Source organism: Parasteatoda tepidariorum, chromosome 10, assembly GCF_043381705.1.
Source record: "Parasteatoda tepidariorum isolate YZ-2023 chromosome 10, CAS_Ptep_4.0, whole genome shotgun sequence".
In the NCBI taxonomy this organism is placed as follows: domain Eukaryota; kingdom Metazoa; phylum Arthropoda; class Arachnida; order Araneae; family Theridiidae; genus Parasteatoda; species Parasteatoda tepidariorum.
Genome location: NC_092213.1, coordinates 77292000 through 77314857, shown reverse-complemented (window position 1 = coordinate 77314857; position 22858 = coordinate 77292000). Strand labels below are relative to the sequence as shown.

Sequence of the window (22858 nt, the reverse complement as noted above, 5' to 3'; positions counted from 1 at the left end):
GTTTCTCTCGGGATTGAGCCTCTGAGGTGAACCGGGTTCGAATCCCAGCGATGACTGGTTGATCCGAATTCTGCACCCGACTCGAGCAACCACAGTGGTGACATAAAATATTCTCAGTGGTCGACGGATCATGGGTTAGAGTCCCCTTGCAGTCAGGCTAACCGCTGGAGGTTTTAGTGGTTTTTCTCTATATGTAACTCAAATGCGGATTAGTTCCATCAAAAAGTCCTCCACGAAGACAAATTTCTCCTAATACTCGATCCTGGACTTCTCTTGTCTTCTGGATTGGGTTCAAAACTACAAGACTACGGAGTTAAACATTAGCAGTCGTAAACCCAAAAATGGGTAATAATTTCGATTTAAAATAGAAGTAATTTCGATTGCGAATAGACCTTACTGAGTTTTCTTTTCTCGGTATTGCGCTTGGCAATTGCTTGGAAAATGCCATGTTCAATTTTTTCTTTCTTTCTAAGATCATGAAAACTTCGAAAATGCAATATATTTGAACCACCATAACAGGCAATTTTTCTGGCATTACTGTAAAACTATTGTTCTAAATTTAAAAGGTTTGAAACGATTATTTTTATAAAATCAATGTAAAAGAAAATGGGTAGCTCTGCTCTGACGTCACACATCCGAAACAGTGGATTTGATAAAAACGCGTTTCCGCTGACTGGAATTCTATCTGCTAAAAATACTACTATCTTTTAAAACGCACTTTTTCCTTAGAAATAATATCCGTTTCTTTTAATTCTAACTGATTTAAATATAAATCCCTGAGCGTGAAATTATTTCATCATTGATTTTAAACTGCGCATGTCACACTTTTTTTTTATCAATATTTTTGAACCCATCCCTTTTATTATTTGTCACACTAAATTAAAATAATATTATATATTTTAAACTAATAGCGAAGCTTTCGTAACTAACAAATAAAGTATTTTAAAGCACCAATAAATATTATAAAAACTATTTGCATCTCCCAACTCAATTTTAGATTAATATTATAAGATTAATTTAGAGCGCTGCTTTTTTTCAGAATAAAAAGTTTTAAGACAACAGTAAATTTTGTAAAAATTTTATTTTGCACCTCATTCGCAATTTTAGGATAACATTTTAAGATTTTTAATTTACTACGTACCTAGTTTTCTTAAAGAATAAAATAGGCAACAATAGTGTGTTTAAAAATATTTTTTTGTACCTCAGTCTCAGTTTTATAATAATTTTAAAAGACTTCTAATATATAGCGTATATTTTTTATGGAATAAAATTTTTAAAGGCAACAATAAAGTTCTTAAAAATATTATTTTTTGTCTCAGTCTCTATTTTAGAATAACATTACAAAATTTTTAATTTATAGTGTAGTTTTCTTAATGATTAAGATATTGAATATATAGGAAATTAAAAAAAAAGAAATTACTGTTTTTTTTTTCTTCTTTTTTTTCCTACAACTAATTTTAGCCTGAATTAATTAACTTTTTGTATTCATTTGAAAATGCAATAAACATGGAAACAGGGGGCACGGGACGAAGAATCAGCACTTTTTGAGACAAATAAATGCTCAGCCCCTATATCCTTATAATAATTTAAACAATCACAAAAGAAAAAAAATTATGTATTTTAATTTATTATTTGTATTATTCTTTTATAATTTGCCTGTATCGTTTTATTATTTCAGCAACTACCAGAGTAACTTTCAGACCTCTTCAAAAGTTATGAGTTATTTCTGGTGCTGCCATCTAGTGACTGTAATACAATATATATCCATTTAAAGCGCTTGCTTAAAATGAATTTCTCTCCTTATTTTTTTAATATTATTTATTACGATGTAAACCTGAAATTTATTTAAAAGGAGTTTAATATATAATTTTAAACCTGCCTTATATGTTCTAGTGTTTGATAAATATTGAATTTAAGAGAAACAGTTGTTAAATTAGAAATGACTAATTTATTTATTCAACAATTGAGCTCTATTTTTTTTTCTGTAAGTTTGTTTTAGTAACTGCTTGTAATTACATTATTGCTTACTCTAGATTAGAAATATTGAAAAATTTCTTCACCCATCGTATAAATTATTGCAATTATTATTTTTTTTTTTTTTGNTTTTTTTTTTTTGGGGGGGGGGTGAGATTAACGTTCATGTATATTTTCTTTTAATTGCTTATTGCTTAATATTTTACACGAATGCAAATTTATTTGTTTTTCAGGCTTATATTATATATGATTAAGCGTTATTATATATGCCTAATATGATATGATGCCTGCATTATATATGTGTAATATACATGATTATATTATATATGATTATATTATATAAGAAGTAAGGAGCCTTTCAAATATTACGTAAGCATAGGTGGATCAGTGGGCTTGCGATTTGCTTATTTTTACTGACAAGGGGAGAGAAGGGTTATGGTTCAGCTTACGCAAGACTTAAAAGTCCCCTTATTTTCAAAATTTTCTTAAGAAGCAAAATTAAAAACGTTAAAAAAATTACTCATGGAAAATTTCATGAGTAGAATAAAAGTTAAATTCGGAGTTAAAAAAAAATTGGAAAAAAGTTTCTTCGAAGTGTTTCAGAAGTGAACAGTTTGGAACACAAAAGATTCCGATAGAACATTCGACTCAAATTTTCATAGAACAAATGGTAACGTATACTTTGTCTAATGCAAAATTACATCTTTTTATTTGATTTTTATCACAAAGCTAGATTTCTATAGTAAAAATTTTGTTTAAGGGAAAAACTAGGGTTGTTTTGGGGTGAAACTTTCTTTTGCAAGCATATGTGGTTTGTGAATTGTTTATTTTTGCTGACAAAGAGGGATGGGGAACCCAAATTTTTCAAAAATATGCATTCTTAAGATTAGAATTATCCCTAATTAGTATTTTCTCCAAGTAGAACTTAAAATCGTAAACGCTTTATTTAACAACGGTACTTTAAATTATCACTGTAATACTTCCAAGATCTTAAAAAGTCGTATCAAGATTATGCCACTATGAATATTTATTTAATTCAACTGATATCATTGTATTATCGTAAATTATTTAATATAATGAAAGCGTTAAAAGGAAAAAAAACTGATAAGTTTTAGTACTATTAAGGATATAAGAAAATTTGTTTATAAATTTTGTCTATTTTGAATAAATTATTTGGATTCATTATTTTTTTAATATAAAATGTTTAGTATAGAGAAAGCGCAGTAAAAAAAAATTAAAAGTATTTGTACTATTGAGAACATTAGCGAATTCGCTAATACATTTACTCTATTCTGAATACATTATTTGGAGATAATTTTTTAAAATAAAAAAAATAGCATAGAAAAGGCGTAAAAAATGAAAAGTTTCAGTATTATTGAGGACATATGGAAATTTGGTTACAAACTTTCTCTAACTCGAATTAATTATTTGGATTCATTAGTTTTATTAATATAAAATGTTTAGATGTTTAGTATAAAGAAATTGTAGTAAAAAATTAAAAGGTTTTGTACTATTGAGAGAATTAGCGAACTCGCTAATACATTTACTCTATTCTGAATAAGTTATTTGGAGATAGTTTTTTTAAAAGAAAAAAAATAGCCTAGCAAAAGCGTAAAAAAGATAAATAAGTTTAAGTATATTATCGAGAGAATATGGTAAAAATCATTACTTTTTAAACACAATAATTGGGTTATGATTAATATTTTTTGAATTGAGAAAGCATCAGAAAAACGAATAAGTTTCAGTATTATTGAAGATCAAAAGTGAATTTCTTTCCTGTTCATTATCTTATTTCGTGACCAATTCTTAGGAAACAATCCATTCATTGTGATTCAAAAAGGCGACAGCTAGCCGGCAACATTGAAGGTCAGAGAACATAATCATTGCTGCTCCGAACGATGACCGCTCACACCACACAACCCCCCTTTTATTTGAAGAGAGGTCACTCCACACTGAATCAAAAAAGATTTTTATTCCATTTCGAACAAACACACGCTTCCAAACAATAACGCGTAGAAGGAAAGGGGTGAGGGGGAGAAAGCGATGAAATTTATCGTCGCTACCGTATCGTTTTCTGAAGTAGATCATTGCTAACAGATTTGACTGAACATCTAAAGAGTAAGGCGAAATTCAGTGATTGAGGATTCAAGCTGTTTACAGCGATTAAGATGGAAAAATAGAAAAATATTTCTGATAAATTTAGAAAGAATACTTTATTTTTGAATGAGTTCTTCAAGAAGATAAAAGAAACGGAAGCGATGTTTTTTATTACAAATTTATGAGAAATTTGGGTCAATTCATGGCTATTATAACAATAAAGTCTTAGAATAGTTGACGAGTGCTAACAGTTATTAATTTAATAGAGTTGGCGATAAGCGATTTGCTCTTTTTCAATCAATTTCTGTACTGTTTAGCATAGAAATTGTTCTATACTAAACATTACTAATCACTAATTCCTTAAGTGATTAGTTTACGATTTTGCTAATCAGTAGTAATCACTAGATTTTACTGATCACTAGTTCCTTAAGTGATGAGTAAAAATTTATTATAAAAAATACATTCACAAAAATATAAATAGGAAATAATAATGTATAAAAAAGTAAGCAAATATTAAATGAATTTTATAATACATAGTAATCAATATCACTTCCTAATATTAAATTGATTAACTCCTTCCTTCCCGGAAAAATGACGGGTTGAAGATTCGCCCTCTATTTCTCATGCCCGTCATATTTCCGGGCTGGAGTTTTCAAAAGTAACGTTCAAAAATATTGAAACAATATTTTTCTTATGCCCGGAATCATGTTTAGTTCTCAATCTATACATCAGATGGCACTGCTACTACTTGTAATGTGTTTGGATATAGTTTATTTTAAATTAAAAGTCAGTACTCATCAAACATGTATAATTTGCGATTTATCCAAAAATCGAAAATGAAAACATATATTTTGCATACTCTTAGTCTAATAAATTTTCTAGAATAAAAAAATTGGCTCTTTCATGGCCGTTTTCTTCAAAATTTTGCAATCTTTAATGGGTTAATATTATGTTTAATAATAAAGTTTTTGTTTTGTCGTTCTTAAGTTCAGATAATTCTTTACGGCAGGATAATATAAATAGTTTAATATTATAGCTTAGACTTAAGTGTAATTGTTTCGAAAAATACTGTCAAAATAAGCAGTATAAAAAATTAGAGTTGTTTTGGACAAAATTTGGAAATTAATCGATATTTTATCAACAATCATTATTATTTTTTATCCTTGATGTCTTTCTTTGCGTGTTCTTCAGCCATGAATGACTACTTTTTTTTCTTCTCTAATGTTTAGAAAAATCTTCGAATTGCATTAAGATCATGGTTTCGTGTGAAGATGGCTTTTATTTTTATTTTTAAGAGGGAGGTTCTTCAGTTGCCCGGATGTCCTTTCACCATAGTCATTTTGTCATTATTACAGGGATATGGCCAGTCGAATATTTTTTTTTACTTACTTCGTTAGACTGATGCTGGGCATTGTTATTATTTTAACATTAAGAATGAAATGCAAACCTACGAAAATGAAGCTTTCTAGAATAGCAATAATTTCTCCACCATTGGTTTACTTTTTATTATTATTATTTTTCTTAAAGAAAATAAATCATATCAAAAAAAAAAATTCCTCTCCTTTCTTAACTTTTTTTTTAACATATTAAAACCCGAACACATATATTGCGATGATTGTTAAAATAGAGAAATAAAAAATTTCAAAAACTTCTGTGCTTTTGCTTTATTTTACTTCTTTGCTTTACTTCATTTCTTTTTTTTTTTTTTTCAGTCATTGCAATATTTGTGTACGGTATTTAAAGTGTTTATTTGATTTATTTAGTTATTTTGCGATGTTTTTGTTTAGGCTTTAATGTGCTAGAAAAAAAAAGCATATTGCCAAAAGAGCAAAATGTGGAAAAAAGCGTTATAAAAATATGAGTAAAAATGTATAAAAAAGAGTGGTTGTACAAATAAAGAATGTGCGAATTAAATTAAATTAATAATTAAACAGAAAATTAAGCTTAAACTTTTTCTTACATATTTAAGGCAGAAAAAAAAATTTTTTACTCGAAAAATCACAGTGATATTATCCCTGAAACACTTTGTTCGAATATTGCAATTTTATTTCCATCTAAGCAATAAATTAAAATTAATTACATTTACCCCTATTAATTAGACAACAAAAAAAAATTATTTTCTCCGGCCCCTTCCTTTTCTTATAATAAAAATTTACCGCTTTTCATTTAATTACTATTAAATTATTTTGAAATAACAACTCAAGCAATTTTTTTGTTCCGAAATCCAAACAATGGAAGTCGAATCAAAGTGACATCTTAATTCGTCTAAATTGGAATCGGCACAAAATTCAACAACTGACTAAAATAAAAGATCTGGGGGGGGGGGAGTTGGCATTGAAACCGATTGGTTCTTTCCGAAGCACGCAACCGAATTTGGAACCGAACTTGGCGGGTGGTCTGCTATTTTTTTCCTTCGAATGAAAAGGAGAATTAAATAAACAAATAAACAAAATGTTGAGTCCAAATATGACATAAATGTAATAACCCTATTTTTCAGATGTTTTATCCCTTTAGTTGTTCTTCATTAAAAACGAGTGAGAAAAAAAAAATCGAGATAGTAAAAATATATTTATGCCTGTGTTTTTCGATAAACCTTCTTTAATTTTCTGTTGTGGAATTTTCCTTTTAATTGTTTCTATTTTTTTTTTATGTATCTTCAAATTTCTTTTTTCCCCCCACTTTACTCCGCTTACAAAGGTTGGCGGTTAACGAATGCAACGCCTCCTATAACTGAAAGCCTCCACACGGTTTTTTATAGGTAGTCCGATCAGACCACTGTGAAGGATATCCACAGTCTGCGCGGACTACTTATGAAAGACCGTGTGGAGGCTTCTTGATGTAGGAGGTGATGGCGAATGTCGCGGAGGAAATTTTTCACGGCAAATATTCTTTCCACAACATAAGTATTAAAAAAGTTAGTTAAAGTAAAGCATAAAATTTCAAATGCTGAAAAAATGTTTAAAAAAAATTACCCCCTAAAATTGAATTTATTTTATTTATTTATTTATTATTATTTTGGTAAATGCTCTTTTGGTAATACGTTTCTTATATCCTAACAACCTAACAGAGCTTCCTTTCTACGCTTTTTGTAAAAATTTATTCTAGTGGTATTTATGCTTAAATCTATTATGTTTTATTAATTTAAACGTATTTTCCACACCACTACATATAAAGGATTTAACAGTTCATATGCAGCGACACTTGGTTCCAGTACTTTCGTATTAAGGCTTTTAAAACGGTTTGGTTTTTAAATATCTACCTCTCTATAAAATATTTTGTAAAAAGAGTAGCAGTTGGCAGTCCTGCCCTTAACTTTTTCGGAACGAGCGAGTCATAAATATATTCGTATGGAATCAGAAACAGGATGGAAAAAAAATAAAAAATAAAAAGCAGTAGCTTAAGTTTGGACATGGCTAATTTGACAACCTTATTTTTGCTTTCACTTTAAATCCAATCTATGTTTGTTAAAAGTGTAACTATATAATTTTTAATTTCAACTAAGTCTTGGTGAATTAACCCCTTGGGGACGGGGAATTCAGAAAAGCATTCGTACAAAATCAGAATCAAGTTGCAATTAAATAAAAAACGGTAACTTAAATGTAGTCGTTACTAATTTGACAGACTTACTTTGCTTTTATTTTAATTATTGTTAGTTTAATCATATATATAATCAATGTTAATTCAAAGTATAACTAAATAGTTTTATTTTGAACAAAGTAATGGTGAATTAAATAAATCAAGAAATTATAACTCCGCCTACAAATAAACTGCTAAAGAAATACTTTGATTACCAGTTTTATCTTCTTACCCTGATTGATACGGTTTTTTGCTGTCACGTATTTGTGACAGTCGGCGCGAAAGGGTTAAATAAGGAAAACTATTACTATTACCACCCACAAATAAACTGCTAGAAAAATAGTTAGGTTACCAGTTTGATCTTTTTTACCCTGATTATCGCCACCCTGAGAATGCGTATATGACTCGCGCGTCTGGAAGAGGTAAAGCCGAAGTACTAATAAATGACGCTAAAAAACGATTTTTTTTTATTTATTTATTTTTTTTTTTAGCATGAAATTTTTTAAGGGGTTTTGGAATTATTTCACATATTTCATTTTAGATTTGCAATCTGTTTCTCTCTTCAAACTACAGTTTTTATTTAATGAATTTCTAGTTCATTTTTCGTCGAAATGAACAAATTTTAAAACATTATATGAAACGGGCGGGTCGCTTCATGTTGCGATAAACTTTTAAGGGAGTTAGGGAGCATCATCAGGATTAAAATTGCATAGGAACCCATCCCCGAAGTTGTTGTCATACGCCGCTAGGTGTGCTTTCCTATTATGAACTATATCGAAGTGGCAGTAAATTATTCGACAATACGTTGCATTAAAGTTTGCACACCACATTGAAATTACACAAAGTTTGAACTACATTTTGAATTAACGAGCTACAAAATTTTCAATTTTATCGAAGTTAATGTTAACCACTTGGTGTAAAAATTAAGAAAATATATTTTTTTTCGTTACCTCGTTGCTTTTCCTTTGACGTTGTTAAAAAAAAAAATTCAAAGGAATTAAAAATTACATTTACAACAATGTAATAACTTTTCAAACGAACAACTTTATTACAAAGTTGTAACTTTTCTTTTCTGGCGAGCATTTATAACATAGCTGTAACCTTAATTTCATAACGAACAATTTCTACGAAGTTGGTACATTTTAAAATCAAAAATTATTCAAAACATATTTCGATCGCTATAAATTATAATAATTACCTTAGCATTCTTCGATTATCTACTTTTGGAACATAGTAAGAACTTAAGTCAACATATAAAATAAAAAAAAGAAAGCCATAATACGGCAAAAGTAATATAAAATTATTGCGAAGAAGAAGAATGAGTTACAAAGTTAAGAGCCGATGTCGCCAATTTTCAAAGAAAGATCTTCTGCGTAAACAAAGGCTTATCGTGACTGTAGATTTTTCAGAAGGTGGTAAATGAGGAATAAAAAAGAAAGCAATAATAAAAATAAAAAAAGAGATGAATAAAAAAGAAAAATTAAATAAAAGAACGCTCTCATCGAGTTCGTCGTAAAACGGTGCTTTTGCTTGAACCTTCAGAAAATATCCGCCGAGTAGGTTAGAACGCCGAGGAAACGACCGCGTTTATCATTATTATCACGAATATTATTCTTCGGTTGATGTTTGCAACCCCTTCCAAATTTCTTCTTTTTTTTAACGAAAGATAATTGTTCGCATAAAAAGTTCCAAACGACAATGACTTCCATTCATTTATTTTATGTGATGCCGCCGAATCTCGTTTTCTGCCATGCGCTCAAAATCGTTTGGTTTTTATTTTTTTGCAAAACCCGAATGGCAGCGGCACGAAGTTATGTTTATATAAATTATAGTTTTCTCGGAATGTCGAGAGTTTTTGGAAGACGCTGTAACTCTTTTTTAACCCTTTTTTTTTAACTCTAATGGCTTTAAATATTTAGACAGATCAATAAAAATATTACCGTTTGGGGTTTATTTTTTTACCAGAAGATTTTTTCCTATCTAAATATATCTGTTTAAACATCTATACAAAAAAGCATTTATCTGTATTTTAATCTGTATTTTAATTAGTAGATATGCCAAAAACTTTAGGCATATCTACTAATTAGAGCCATGAAATTAAGTTCTCAATATTTTAGTTACTTATTATATTTATTGAGTTAATAATTCTACATGTTATTTAGATAATTTTAATCAAACATGCCTGTCAATGGATGGAAATTCATTATAATTTAAGACAAAAGATGTCTGTTATTTATTCATCTAAGAGCATTTGCTGTTATTTTAATCAATTGGCATTTCAATATTTTAGTCAAACGGCATTTGTAAATAATTTAGTCAAAGTGCACTTACCTTTATTCTTGTCAAAAAGAATATTTTATTGTTCTTGTCAGACAACATTGTTTTAATTTGCTCGGTATCTTGAAAGTTTCACTAATTTTTATTCACATATTCTGACATTTATTGGACTTCTGACATCAATTGAACTTTCGATCCGTAATGGGACTCCGCATAAATGAATTTTCATTCATTTTTCCTAATTTTTAAACAGAGTCAAATAAGTGTCACTTGTTGCATTAATGATTTTTAAAGAAAAAATAGCTTATAACTTCATCGCTATACAGGCTACGGAATAAAATTCAGTTATAATTTCAACTTTAATATGTTTATATTTTTCACCATTTTTTTTTTTTTTTTTTTTTTTTTTTTTNATTAGAGGTGTGAGTTTTTTTTTTTTTTTTTTTTTACTTTTAATGGCACAATCATATGAAGCACGGGAATAATAAAGTCTCTTTCTTTTTCAGTAATATTCGCACAAAAAAGAAAAATAAATAAATAAAAAAGTAACACAATTCAACCTTTCCTATTGCTAGTATGACAAGAACATTTGTCATTGTCATTAAACATTTTATGAAGAATAAAATGAAATTGAATAATAATACAGAATCAAATTTAATCACTGAGCACGTAATGAAGAAAGTTAATTAATGAATTACAGGTGCTGGCCGTAAGAATTATTGAGTTGTTTTAGGCTTGTGGAAGACAGTTATTCATAAATGCTAACGTTATTTAGATACATTTTATAAACAATATTCATTTATAATTTGCGTGATTCAATAGACATTGACTGCTGTGTGTTAATTATTTGAACATTTTTAGATAAATTGTGTGGTATTTGGTACAAGCACAATACCGATTTTACTACGCAAATATTAAGACAAGTAACATTTTTACCTCCTACTTTTTCCAGTGAATTTTAAAAATTATTCCGTTGAGTAAAAAAATTTTGGAAGTTCTTTTCTTTTTTTTTCCTCTTCGGTTTCCACCACCTTTTTTTCTTCTTTCCTCTTTTCAAACTTTAAAATTTCAAGGTTAAATATTTCATAGATATATTTTCTTTTTGGTCAAAATAAATATTTTTTTATATAAAAATCCAAATAGTTAAGTTTTTTTTCTCAAATTAAAAAAAAGTAATAATAAATTCTGAGCTAGTTTGGTTTTGAAATGACCATTGTTGACTACCTATTAAACTTATCTCATGCCAAAAAATGATACATGATTTTTATTACTTATATTGAGCGCGAAAGACATCATAGTATCGCGTTTTTTTAATTCAAATTTCAGTTCTGAAGAAATAAATCATAAAAGTTTTTTGCGATATTTTACGAAAGTGTTAGCATTTAAATAATACCTGTGCTTATGTTGAACTCCTGTAAGAAAATTCAGAATCCTATGATAAATGTTAGATAAGTTATAGAAAATTATTTTAAAAAAAAAACATAGTTGACCATAGATGCTTTTGCGATGAAATCGAAACCATATAGGCTCTTAGCTATTTAATATTATTTATCATAATTTAAATTATAATTTGTTCATTCATGTAGAAAAATGTTTTTTTACTTTGACTAGCCACAAATTCTAAAATGTCGATAGTGCTGCCCTCTCTAGTCAGATAAAGCATAAAATATTATTCAAGATATTTTTTTTGTTTTCTTTGACTTCCTTTTTTCTTAACTTCCTTCTGTTTTCTACTTTTTTTTCCCGTAACGAAAAGAAAGCAAAAAATACGAAAAAAAAACCTTTTAAGTAGACATCAAGGAGGGCTTTATTAGTAACTGCAAAATAAAGAACACGCTTGGCAGAAATTGCACATTATAAAGGTAAATCAGAAAAAAAACAAGCCATGTAAAAATAATATTAAATTTTTTAAATATTTTAAATGAGTGTATAAAGATTAAGTTTATCTTATATAGTTCCTAAAACGAGTTTTTAATTGAAAGTATGCTAATTAAATAAAAGGGGAAAATGCAAATTTTTGCTAGTTTTTATTTATTTATTTATTCTTTTACTGAGTAGTTAATAAGCAATCGATTATTTATTCTAATTTTATGTGAAGTTTATTTTAACAATTCAAAAGTTTCTACTTGGCAAACATTGTAGTTTTTAGAGATACTTTAAGTTTAATTTAAAGAATTTATAAACATATTATTCATCCATTTTTTTTATTGTATTGTTGTTTTGCTTATTAAGCTCGATTTTTTTTCAGAGCATTGTTATTATATACAAACATAGTGCTCTGTTTATGGAGAATGTGATATTCATCCGAACATCATTAGAATATTTTTATTCTTTGATCGAGGAATCGAATTCCACTCTTTGCTACGTGTCTATCTTTTTCTCTTTCTTTTTAACAATGCGTAACGTGATCAAGTTTTTATTCGCAAGCAAACGCAGACGACTTTCATTAGGGAATGTAAATTAATCACACAAAGGAACGTATTGTAGGGAGAGCGAGTAATTGAGCGGATTAAAAAGAACAAAGAATAAAAAAAAGAAAAATTATAAAAAAAAAAAGAGTCGTTAGGGTAAATTGAAAATTAACTTCAATTAAAGGGTTGTCAGTTTCAGATAGGAGATATTTAGTTTCTGCAAAAGTATCACGGCGCTAATAGAGATACTATCTGTTAGAATTATGAAAAATTTTAATATTTATATTACATAAGTTTAGAGTCTGTAATTTTCTCTTATTATGCAATGATGAAAAATAATTTTTTAAAAAGAAAACTTGAATTTTAACTGTCTGATTTTATAATACTTAAGACATTTTAAATGAGTCATTTTAAATAATTAAATAGTAGCTATATAATAGTAATAGTATAATAATAGTAAAAAAGTATAATTTAATTCCAAGTCAAAGCGACAACCATTTAGGTCGAGGCCCCGTGGAATAAAATTAAATAGGTAANTCATACATAATAATAAGTCGCAAGTTGATACATAATATAGGGAACAAATTGAAGATAAAGAAAGAATATTTACACTATTTACAAATTTACAAAAGGGGGAAGACTCCCTGTGCACTCTCTCGCCTCCCACCGGTATAACCGGGCTCTTTTATAATACTTAAAACATTTTAAATTTTAAATGAATCATTTTAAATAATTAAATGGTAGCTATATAATAGTAATCGTAGAATAATAGTAAAAAAGTATAATTTAATTCCAAGTCAAAGCGACAACCATTTAGGTCGAGGCCCCGTGGAATAAAATTAAATAGGTAAATAAAGGGTTAAAAGCCTTTCTTTTCAGTGTGCGTATAAACTTATTATTTATTTAAACATAATGGATCTTAAATTATGTTATTTTAAATATGTTCCGTGAAGAAAAGTTGTACTATCTTATTTTAAACATTTAAAACAAATCACAGTCGGTGACATTAATTATACTGCCTTACGCATCATCACTCTAATTTTTCGAACTCGCCAGTTTTCAGTTTTCTATGAATTACTCGTAAATGGTAGATAGTAAATGAATATGGAATTATGCATTTAAGTGGAAAAAATACGTAAGCAGTGAGAAAGAAAAGTCCTCAAAGCAAAACGAAAATAAGAAGTAAATAATAAAAAGTTCTATTCAAAATAAATATGTAAATGAATAAAAAAAAATTTTATAAATGATTTTAAAATGTTTAGTGGCATTTGATTTGCACCAACACCGATTAGACATTTCTTTGAAAGTTTTATGAGTCAACTCTAAAAACAGTAATGGATTTCAGATTAAATTAATATGAAATAAGTGTAAATTCTTATCTACCACCTTTGCATATAAGATTTATATTATAATATATATATTATATGTTTATTATATATTATTTGTTAATAAGTAGAATGACAAAAAACAGCACGTAACTTATACGCTCGAAACGCTTTCCAAATACAATTCGTCCCAGCATTCTTATGAAATCTACAATTTTTATGAGTTATGCTACAGTTTATTAAAATCACGTTAAATTAGAATTATTAAATTAACAATCAATTATTGGAGATTTTGGAAACTATTGGTATGCCATGTAATTAAATCAACGTAAGTAAGTACAGGAATATAGATGCTTTTTAGCCTATACATATTAGGTGTAATTTTCTAGGATATAAATTGAATATTTAAAAAAAAATCGGAAGATGATGATACAAAACGAAGTAGTATCTAAATTTATAAGAGTAATCGTATCAGGGGGTCGCAGACGATTAGTTAAAATTTCTCTTTAATATAAAATGCTTATTTCGTAAATTAGTTTAATTATCATACTATTGTATGGAAGTTTTATTTATTTATATACAGTGGTGGGCAAAATTATTTTATAAATCCAAGAATGAGTAGAAAAACATAAATTTTACAACCACTTTAAGCATAAAAATAAAATTTATAGAAAACACGTAAAGTTAAGCAATTGCACGTGACACTTAAAATAAAGCATCATAAATTAAAGAAAAAATTTTTTTTTAAAATTGAAGAATTTAACCTTTCGATTCTCCATGTATTTAAAGTTAGACTCATCTTTATCAACCATTTCTTGCTCTCAATTTTTCTAAATTTTGAATAAAATAAATACTGGTATGGAAAATTTTTATGTTTACATTGTTTTGGTTTGTTCGAAGGAGTTATTCTTTCATAACTACAGCTATTTATTAATTTTCAAGATAAGAATATGCTTATTTTCTCAAGAATATGCTTATTTTCGAAGAATTGATAAATTATATAACATTGTTTCCATTGAAACAAGCATAAAAAGTACATATTTCTTCGACTGGTATTTTATTTTTCCCAAAAATTAATAACCCTCTCTATACAATAGTCTTCGTAAATCACGTGTTTGACATGATTGCCATTTCAGTTATCCTTCACCATAGACATAGAACAAAATGTTGACATTGTAGTGTGTCTTAGATATCAAATTTTGCAACAATTGTTCGATTTCCTCCATTCTATTCATTGAAGAAAATTAAAGCCGACACTTTTTTCAAACGTGTTTGTCAAATAATAAAAAGTAACGGCTGGGAAAAATATAATTATTAAAACGACTTCCTCTCAATATGAGTGGCGCCGTTAGCAATTAAATATCAAGAATATTCTTTCGAAAAGTTCGATATCTTTGGCTGCAAGCCTTGTCTTTGTTTCCTCCCGCAATTAACGAACACAATTTTTTTTCTTATCTCTTTTCTTCATAATCCATATCCGAATAAAAGAACAAATAAAACAAAAGAAGAAAGAAAAAAAAACAACTGAGAAACGGGTTTTAAAAACAATTTCTCGTCTGCACGATGCGAGGCAAACAGAGCGACCGGAACGCGAGTGCGTGTTTTTTCGTGCTATTTTGAATACTATGGCTATGGTTGAATTGCTTTACGACAACGCGGCGCCCGATTCGTATAAACAGAAGAAAGTTCTTCCGTTTTGAAATCGCATTTGTTATACCGTTTCGGTTAAAAAAAAGAGTGGATGTGTTGTGAGCTTTAAAAAAATAAACGAAGGGATTTCGTGTAAATGTTATTGTCTTGAGATATTAATGTGGGTGGTAGATTTTTTTTCCGACTTAACGCTTAGAGTCAAAACATCAGAATTGTTATTAATACACTTTTATTTAAACTGTGTCTGGGGGGAAAAAAACCTATCGATGGCTTGATAATGTTTAGGTTTATTGGAGTTTTTAAAAAATTAAAGTTAATAATAACTAAGGATTATTAGAGGTAAAATAAAATTCACGCTGTAAATATTAACCCATTAAAGGTCACAAAAAAATGTGGTCTGTATATGCATAGTACCTATTTGGAAAAAGTATTGGAACAAATTTTTTAATACCAAATGAAAAAAAAAAATTTCTAATTCCCATCCCTTTCGCTTTAAAAAAGTACTGCATATTTAATTAGAAATTAATTGAATAAAGTACTTAATGTTTAGTTAGAAGTAGTATATTATTAATAAGGTAGGCATAACTATTTCGTTTCAGAAAAACGGATTCTAACCCAGATAGCACCGTTACCAGATTGTAACAAAAATGCGACAGTCACTGAGGCTCATTTGTGGAAGTCACATGTGACTTTTGCAACGTCGATACGTGAATTTTAAAAGGTCACTATGTCCGCTTTAGGTGACGTCACCCAAACGTCAGCATGAGACCACAATGAGACAAATAATTGTCGCATAAACGTCACCGTGTGACATATTTACTTCTCAGCTTAGTGGCACGGTGACCCTAATGAAACGTAAATGTCACCATGTCGCTACACCGTGATCATGTTGAGACGTGCGACAGCTAAATGGTCTCATATTGATGTCTAGGTGACGTCACTAAAGGCGGACATAGCAACAATTTATAACTCACACATCGACGTCGCAGAAGTCACATGTGACTTCACAAAAGAGTCTCCATGATTGTTGCATTTTTGTTGCAATCTGGTTGTGGTGCTATCTGGGAAAGAAGACATATGCTATAAAAAAGCTGACATGTTCAGAAGCAAATTGAAGCACCTTTATGCACGTTGTGTGCATGTGCATGTTGGTATATGCGTCTTCATGCATATACCAACTCTTGTTAGGTAAAAAGAAATATTTTTATCAGCATTGGCTTTGCATTACAGAAATTTGATTAATTATAGAACATAAAGACGGTAAAAATGTAAATTATTATTAAATGTAAAAATTTGTTTTCTTGCAGGTCGTATGATTTCGTGCGCTTGCACGACCAGACAATGTTTAGAAGAAGGAACGAAAACATGCAATACAACAAGTCTCTGTTTCAGTCAATTCTTGGATCGGAAAGATGGATCTGACCCATTGGTCAGGGGCTGCGTTGCTGGCAGCACACCCCTTCTATGCGAAAACAGGCGGCCCGCTATTGGTTTGCATCGACAATGGCCGGTACTCATGTGCTGCAATAAACACATGTGCAATGCCAAAGTTTACCCAACGATGCCAACAACAACAACTCCTTTTATTCTTCCAGGTAAGAATTGTTTGCTCAAGTTGCAATGCTATACGAGGCAAAATTAGTTTATGAGTTATAAACAGCTCTCTCAACAATTATAACAGTAATTTAGCCACTTATTTTAGCTGTTACTAGCGAATTCGGTTTTATTTAATTAATTTTTACAACAGTCATTGAACAGCCGACCCAAATTTGGGTTTGCGACTACTAATGTTTAATTCCATAGCCTTGTAATTTTGAACCCAATCCAGAAGACAAGGGAACTTCTGGATCAAATATCGAGAGAAATTTGCCTCCATGGAGGAATTTTTTTGATGAAACTAACACGCCTTTTGCGTTACGTGGACAAAGAAAGCACGAAAACGTCCCACGGTTAGCCTGAACGCAAGGGGACTCTAACCCATGATCCGTCTACCACTGAAGATGTTTTACTTCATCACTGTGGTCGGTGTTGAGATTGGAATTCGTATCGACCAGCCATTGTTGGGATTCGATCCAGGTTCTCCTCCTTGGAAGGTGCAAGCTTTATCCCTTGAGCCACTATGGCTCTATTAAATTAATTGCTATTTAGCAATTATGCCATTACCGGTATATGGTGAAGTTTAACTCAAAATTATAAAGTGGCTGTAAAATAAAAAGTCGATTTTTTTTAAATTTCACCAGCACTTAAAATGACTATAGGGGAGAGTGGGGTCAATTGTAACATTTTTTACTTGACTATTTTTAACTAACAAAAAATCCAATATATTATTAGTATTAATTGACAGACGAGTAAAGTAAACTATCCTCTACTAGAAAAAAAAATAAATACCTTATTTTAAATGTGATTATATTAGTTATTAACAATTTTTGACAGTCGTGCACTTGTTACAATTGTCCCCACTTACGGGGTCAATTGTAACAGTTCATAAATTCAACTAAAACATAGTTAATTATACATATTATCATAGTTGTGATATATTTTTTTATTGATCAAAATAGTAGTGATATTTTAGGAGTAAAAATAATAATGAGCAGAGACCTAAAGGGTTAAACTTTTAACTTTAAGGGGTTAAAAATTTTAATTTATGCTGTGAAAGGTGACAAATAAAATAATGCACATGCAACATAATATAAATGATATAGGAAACTATTGGTGGTTCTTAAAGAGTTAAGTAATGGTTTGTAAACATAAGATTATTTATTTTCAGCTGTTACAATCGTCCCTTTACTTATTGTTACAATCGTCCCCAAGACGCCATTTCAGCTTCATTTGTTAAAAACAATGCTAGTTAATTAGCAAAACTAATTTTTTTTTATTCATTTTTATTATTAGGTATCCATTTACATATTCGGTTAATAATTTTTATTTGTTTAAACAAAATTACTTTCTTACACTATAATATTCAAAAACCAAAAAAAGTACTTACGTAACGTGAAAATATCTTTTGCGATGTAACTCTTTCAAAAGTACATAAAAATGGTTGCCAGAGGTGTACATGTAGATTTATTAAATACACCTTGTGCGCCACATAGGAACCAAATCTAGAACCCGACACTCGAAATTTTTGCTCTGTTACAATCGTACCCTGTTACAATTGACCCCACTCTCCCATACAGTTATCGGGACATTTATCTACTTATACTTACCATATTAACTGTTAGAGGAAAATCTTTATCAAAGATGAGAGAATTTAGTTACTATGTTTGCAGTATTAACAAACATTGTGATGCCTTACAGTTTAGAATTTCCTCAGCATTACTAAACAAACTTAACTGTATCTTAATGCAACGCAATGTAATGTATATCATAATGACTCATCAGCATTATTAAGCAATTTTAGTAACTATGAACTAAATAATTTAATGTTATAACGACTTTTCACGGTTGTGTTTTAGAGCGTTTTTAATATATACCATTGTTTTTTTTTTCTTTTTCCAGTGACCAGTCATAAGCCAATTCTATTTGAGCCACCATCTTCAGCAGAAACTGGTGTCTTGGAATCCAATGCTTGGTATGTGGTGATGTTGGTAGCCGCTGTCCTTCTATTTGGTGCCCTGGTAGCCATTGGAATTTTTTTCATCACAAGACAATCCACTTTCTTTGATCCGGAATTCGGTGTTGTTGGACCCAACGGTTATGTAAAAGGATGCAATGGACAACGTCCCATACCTTCCAAAGGACTAGAAAACAAACTGGTTTCTGATACGTGATCCGGGCTGACCCCTCAATGTTATCCGAACAAATTTATATAGTACACAGTATCCGGCGGGACACGGATCACTTTTTACATACTATTTATAAGCGCACTAATTTTGCAAATGTGAATAAAGATCCACCATTGAAGACCTTCAAGATTTTCAGCAATATACCGAAATATATAAAATGGGTTCGAAATCGAAATTACATTGATCACTAAAATATGGCACTTACAACTTACAAATAAAACTGAAAACATTAAAATCAGAAACATGTTTACAAATTTTCAAAATGACCACTCTGAACCTTAATGAGGAGCTGTAATAAAGTCACATAATTCTTATGGGCCAAAACTCACCTTCTGATGTTTTATCTCATACCTAAACACAAAGATTTTTGAAGGATGCTACATTTTATGAAGTCTAGCTCTAAAGAAAATCCAAAGTCAAGTCTATAGAAAAGTTCCAATGAATGCAAGCTGGTGTAAAAGATGGCTGCACTTGTTCTATAAAAAAAAATCGGAAGAAAGTGCCTTTCTTCATTCTTCAATGCCTTTACTTCTATGTGCTGCAGAAAAATCACGCAGGAAGGTTCATTCTTTTGTTTCCAAAGAACTTTTTTGACCAAGGAATCTTACCAAATGAGTTTTCGATTACAATTCTTGGTTAGGAGCTTTGTCCGAACTATTTCATGTCATACTGTGCATAAAGAAAATTATGTTATCCATTTTAAATTTAAGCTGTAACTAGATTTTGTTTTGTTGATTAGTCTACAAGGATTTTAATGCTTCATGGGGTCCATTATTAGGTTAGTCTAAATAACTAGATTGTAACTGTAACTAGATTTTGTTTTGTTGATTGGAACCATTATTGGATTTGTTCTCCGTTTGATCTTGGTCACTGTTGAAAGCAGTTTATCTTCACGAAATGTGACTACGTGTAATTGTTCCTATTCATATATGTACCTTCATTATTTATTTCAGACTTTTCATACATTAATGTGATTAAGCATTCATTTTTAGTTACTATTGTATTTGTATGCATTCCTGCTAACTTTTACACTTTGCAAGAAATTTTTTTTTCTGGTGGCTATTGCCTTGCTATCAATAATTGTAAACTAGTATTACACTAAAATACAGCCAACGCATTCAGGGTAATGGAGTGTCTAGCCCAGGGGGCTATCCGCTGCTTCTTCGAAAAATTATTAGATAGAGGGAATAGAGGAGATGAGATTTTGTTGTTAGCTATTGAACGTATATATATAATTCTTTGCAAGCAGGCTTAATATATATACTATTAAATTATTTAAATGTAGTGGTAGTCAAAATAATTTTAAGTCGAATTTATTAAAATAAAAGTAAAATGAAATAAATTTTGGCTACCACATTAAATATAAAAATAAAACTTACGGAAAAGTTAGCAGGTATGTACATCTATTCCATTACGGCCCCAGGCGCCCAGATAAATATTGATGATGATGACATCTATTCCATTCCTAATGAAACATTGTTTAAGTTAAATCATATAGGTTGGCGACAGTTAGAGATATTTTTTTTCACCCTCCTGATGGATTGTTTTATTTCTAATAAACATTATGATTGTTCAGAAAATCATTCCTCGATTTTTCATATTTTGTTTGAAATGTAAACATTTGCCTTACTTTTCGTAGCCGAAAAAGAGGTTCGAAATCTTAGATTTAAGAATATCTTTGTCCTTATCGTGGTGTGAAATTGGTGTATTTTGATATTGGACAACAGGCATATATTTTTGCATATATTTTGATATTGGACAACAGGCATATATTATTGTGAGTACGGTTAACAGTTAAGTCTGTGAAGCCACAAAATGAAAAAGAAAAAATCAGCGCTGTCAATAGCTGATTCAAGTTTGCGAACGATATTTAAGCGTTCTCTGTGGTATGAATATTACGGAGCTTATTTAAAAGTTAGCAGGGCAGAAATAGGTCGAAAAGAATGATAGATATGATCGTAAGTAATTTAATGTTATGTTATGGCAGTTTTCTCGCCAAGTGTGAATTTTTAAAATCTGTTGTATATAAAACTTATTTACTTAATTTGTTTCAAACGATTTTTATTATATTTATGCGTTTGAAGGGGCTTTTCTGCCAGTAAAAATTCATTTTATATAAACTAATGTGATAACTGCAGCAAGAAAACAAGAAAATTTTACTTAAATTTGCTTGATTTAATGTTACTAATTTCTTGAGCAATAAAATCTATACATTCAATTAATATAGATAATTGTTAATATGGATTCTAAAATTATTTAAAGCTAAATACTTTCTTCTCAGGCTGGTCCTGTTGTTAAGTATTAATATTATTTTTTATACTCCAGGATAAAATAGTTTTTTTTTTTTAATGTTAAAATTTTTACAAAAATGCTAATCGAATTCGAACAGATACTTATCGATGAATATTATATTAAATTACTTTATAAAGTATTACAGATTACTTAAAATTAGTAGTGTAACATCTGAAATGAAAGAAATAATTGATTATTTTATATAATGGTCAATAATTTTACTGCGATTGTATTGCTTTTAACTGACTGCATTGCTTTTCGCTTGTATTATCATTGTTTGGAGTCTGGATTTATGTCTCAATAATAATGATTAGAATAATACATAAAAGTTGAGATTTTTTTTTAAATTTTTCTTTCTTTAAAAAAAAGTTTGCTGCAAATGACTACTAATTTTAAAAAAAATTGTAACAAAGTAGAGCAAAATTTTCGATATAATTATGTTGATATTTGTAATATTCCTTCTGAATTAATTTGATTTCCTTAAATTTTATAAGATTATTGTTCAAAACCACTGCGTCCTTTAATTAAAGATATAGATTTAAAGCAATTAAGAAAGATACTTAGGACGATGCTCATTTTTATTATTACATGAATAATATTGATTTTTTTTCCAGTTTTATTTTAATATAATATTCATTTGTTATTGTTATCGTTTTTACAAAAATTATTACAACTGTATTAAATTTACTGCTCAAATTCATTTTAGAAATGTTCATTATTACTGATTATATCATTGACTTAATATCACGTGTTATTATCCCAAATATGTTATAAATGTATAGATAAAATCTATTTTGTAAATACCGTGAGATGTACATTTCATATTTTTGTATTTTTGTGTACAAATTGTTCAAATGTAAATAAATTTCAGAAAATATAAAACGACCTTGATCTCATATTATTTGCACATTAAAAAAAAATGGTTTTACCAATTCTTAGCACTCCTTAAAAATCCTTTAAATCATGATAAATTGATAAAATAACATGATAAAATTATATTGACTTGATAAAATTTTTCCGTTTGTATATGAAAATGTTGGGCTCTGTAATGATAAGCCGCATCTTTAATTGTTCTAAAAAGTGTTTTTGATGAAGAATACTACAATTTCCATGCAGACAAGCTATTTCTGTATATAGTGCTGCTCTCTAGTGGATATTCTGGAAACTTGAAAAGTACTTATTCGGAAACAATACAAAACAATAGTTTGTAGTAAAAATGTCAATTTCGGAAAGAAACTAGGCTCATCAATTTATTGCCCCTGTCTAATACGCTACTTACCTTACATTTCACTTAAATAATTATTAAAATAAAATAAGTTATCAAGTTAATTTTCATGAACCAAATATTTTACGCTCTTCTTCATTAACGCATGACTCTACTTTTTAAAACTTTTTAACTGAAAGTTTTGATTTTACCCAAAATTCATTTCTTATGCGCACTCTGGTCTAGTTATAATTCCTTTTATATATA

The 22858-nt window shown here is 29.2% G+C and overlaps 1 protein-coding gene across 1 annotated transcript in view; it reads left to right on the top strand.

Annotated features, from left to right (window-relative positions):
* The window catches only part of LOC107446902 (uncharacterized), a 36775-nt gene extending 14506 nt beyond the window's left edge, over positions 1 to 22269 (top strand). Inside the window, exons 2-3 of the mRNA XM_021148777.3 lie at positions 16618 to 16905; positions 18809 to 22269. Of these exons, the coding sequence (XP_021004436.2) occupies positions 16618 to 16905; positions 18809 to 19080 (560 nt within the window). The 3' untranslated portion in view covers positions 19081 to 22269. The remainder of the gene's footprint in view (positions 1 to 16617; positions 16906 to 18808) is intronic.
* Positions 22270 to 22858: the final 589 nt, after the last annotated feature.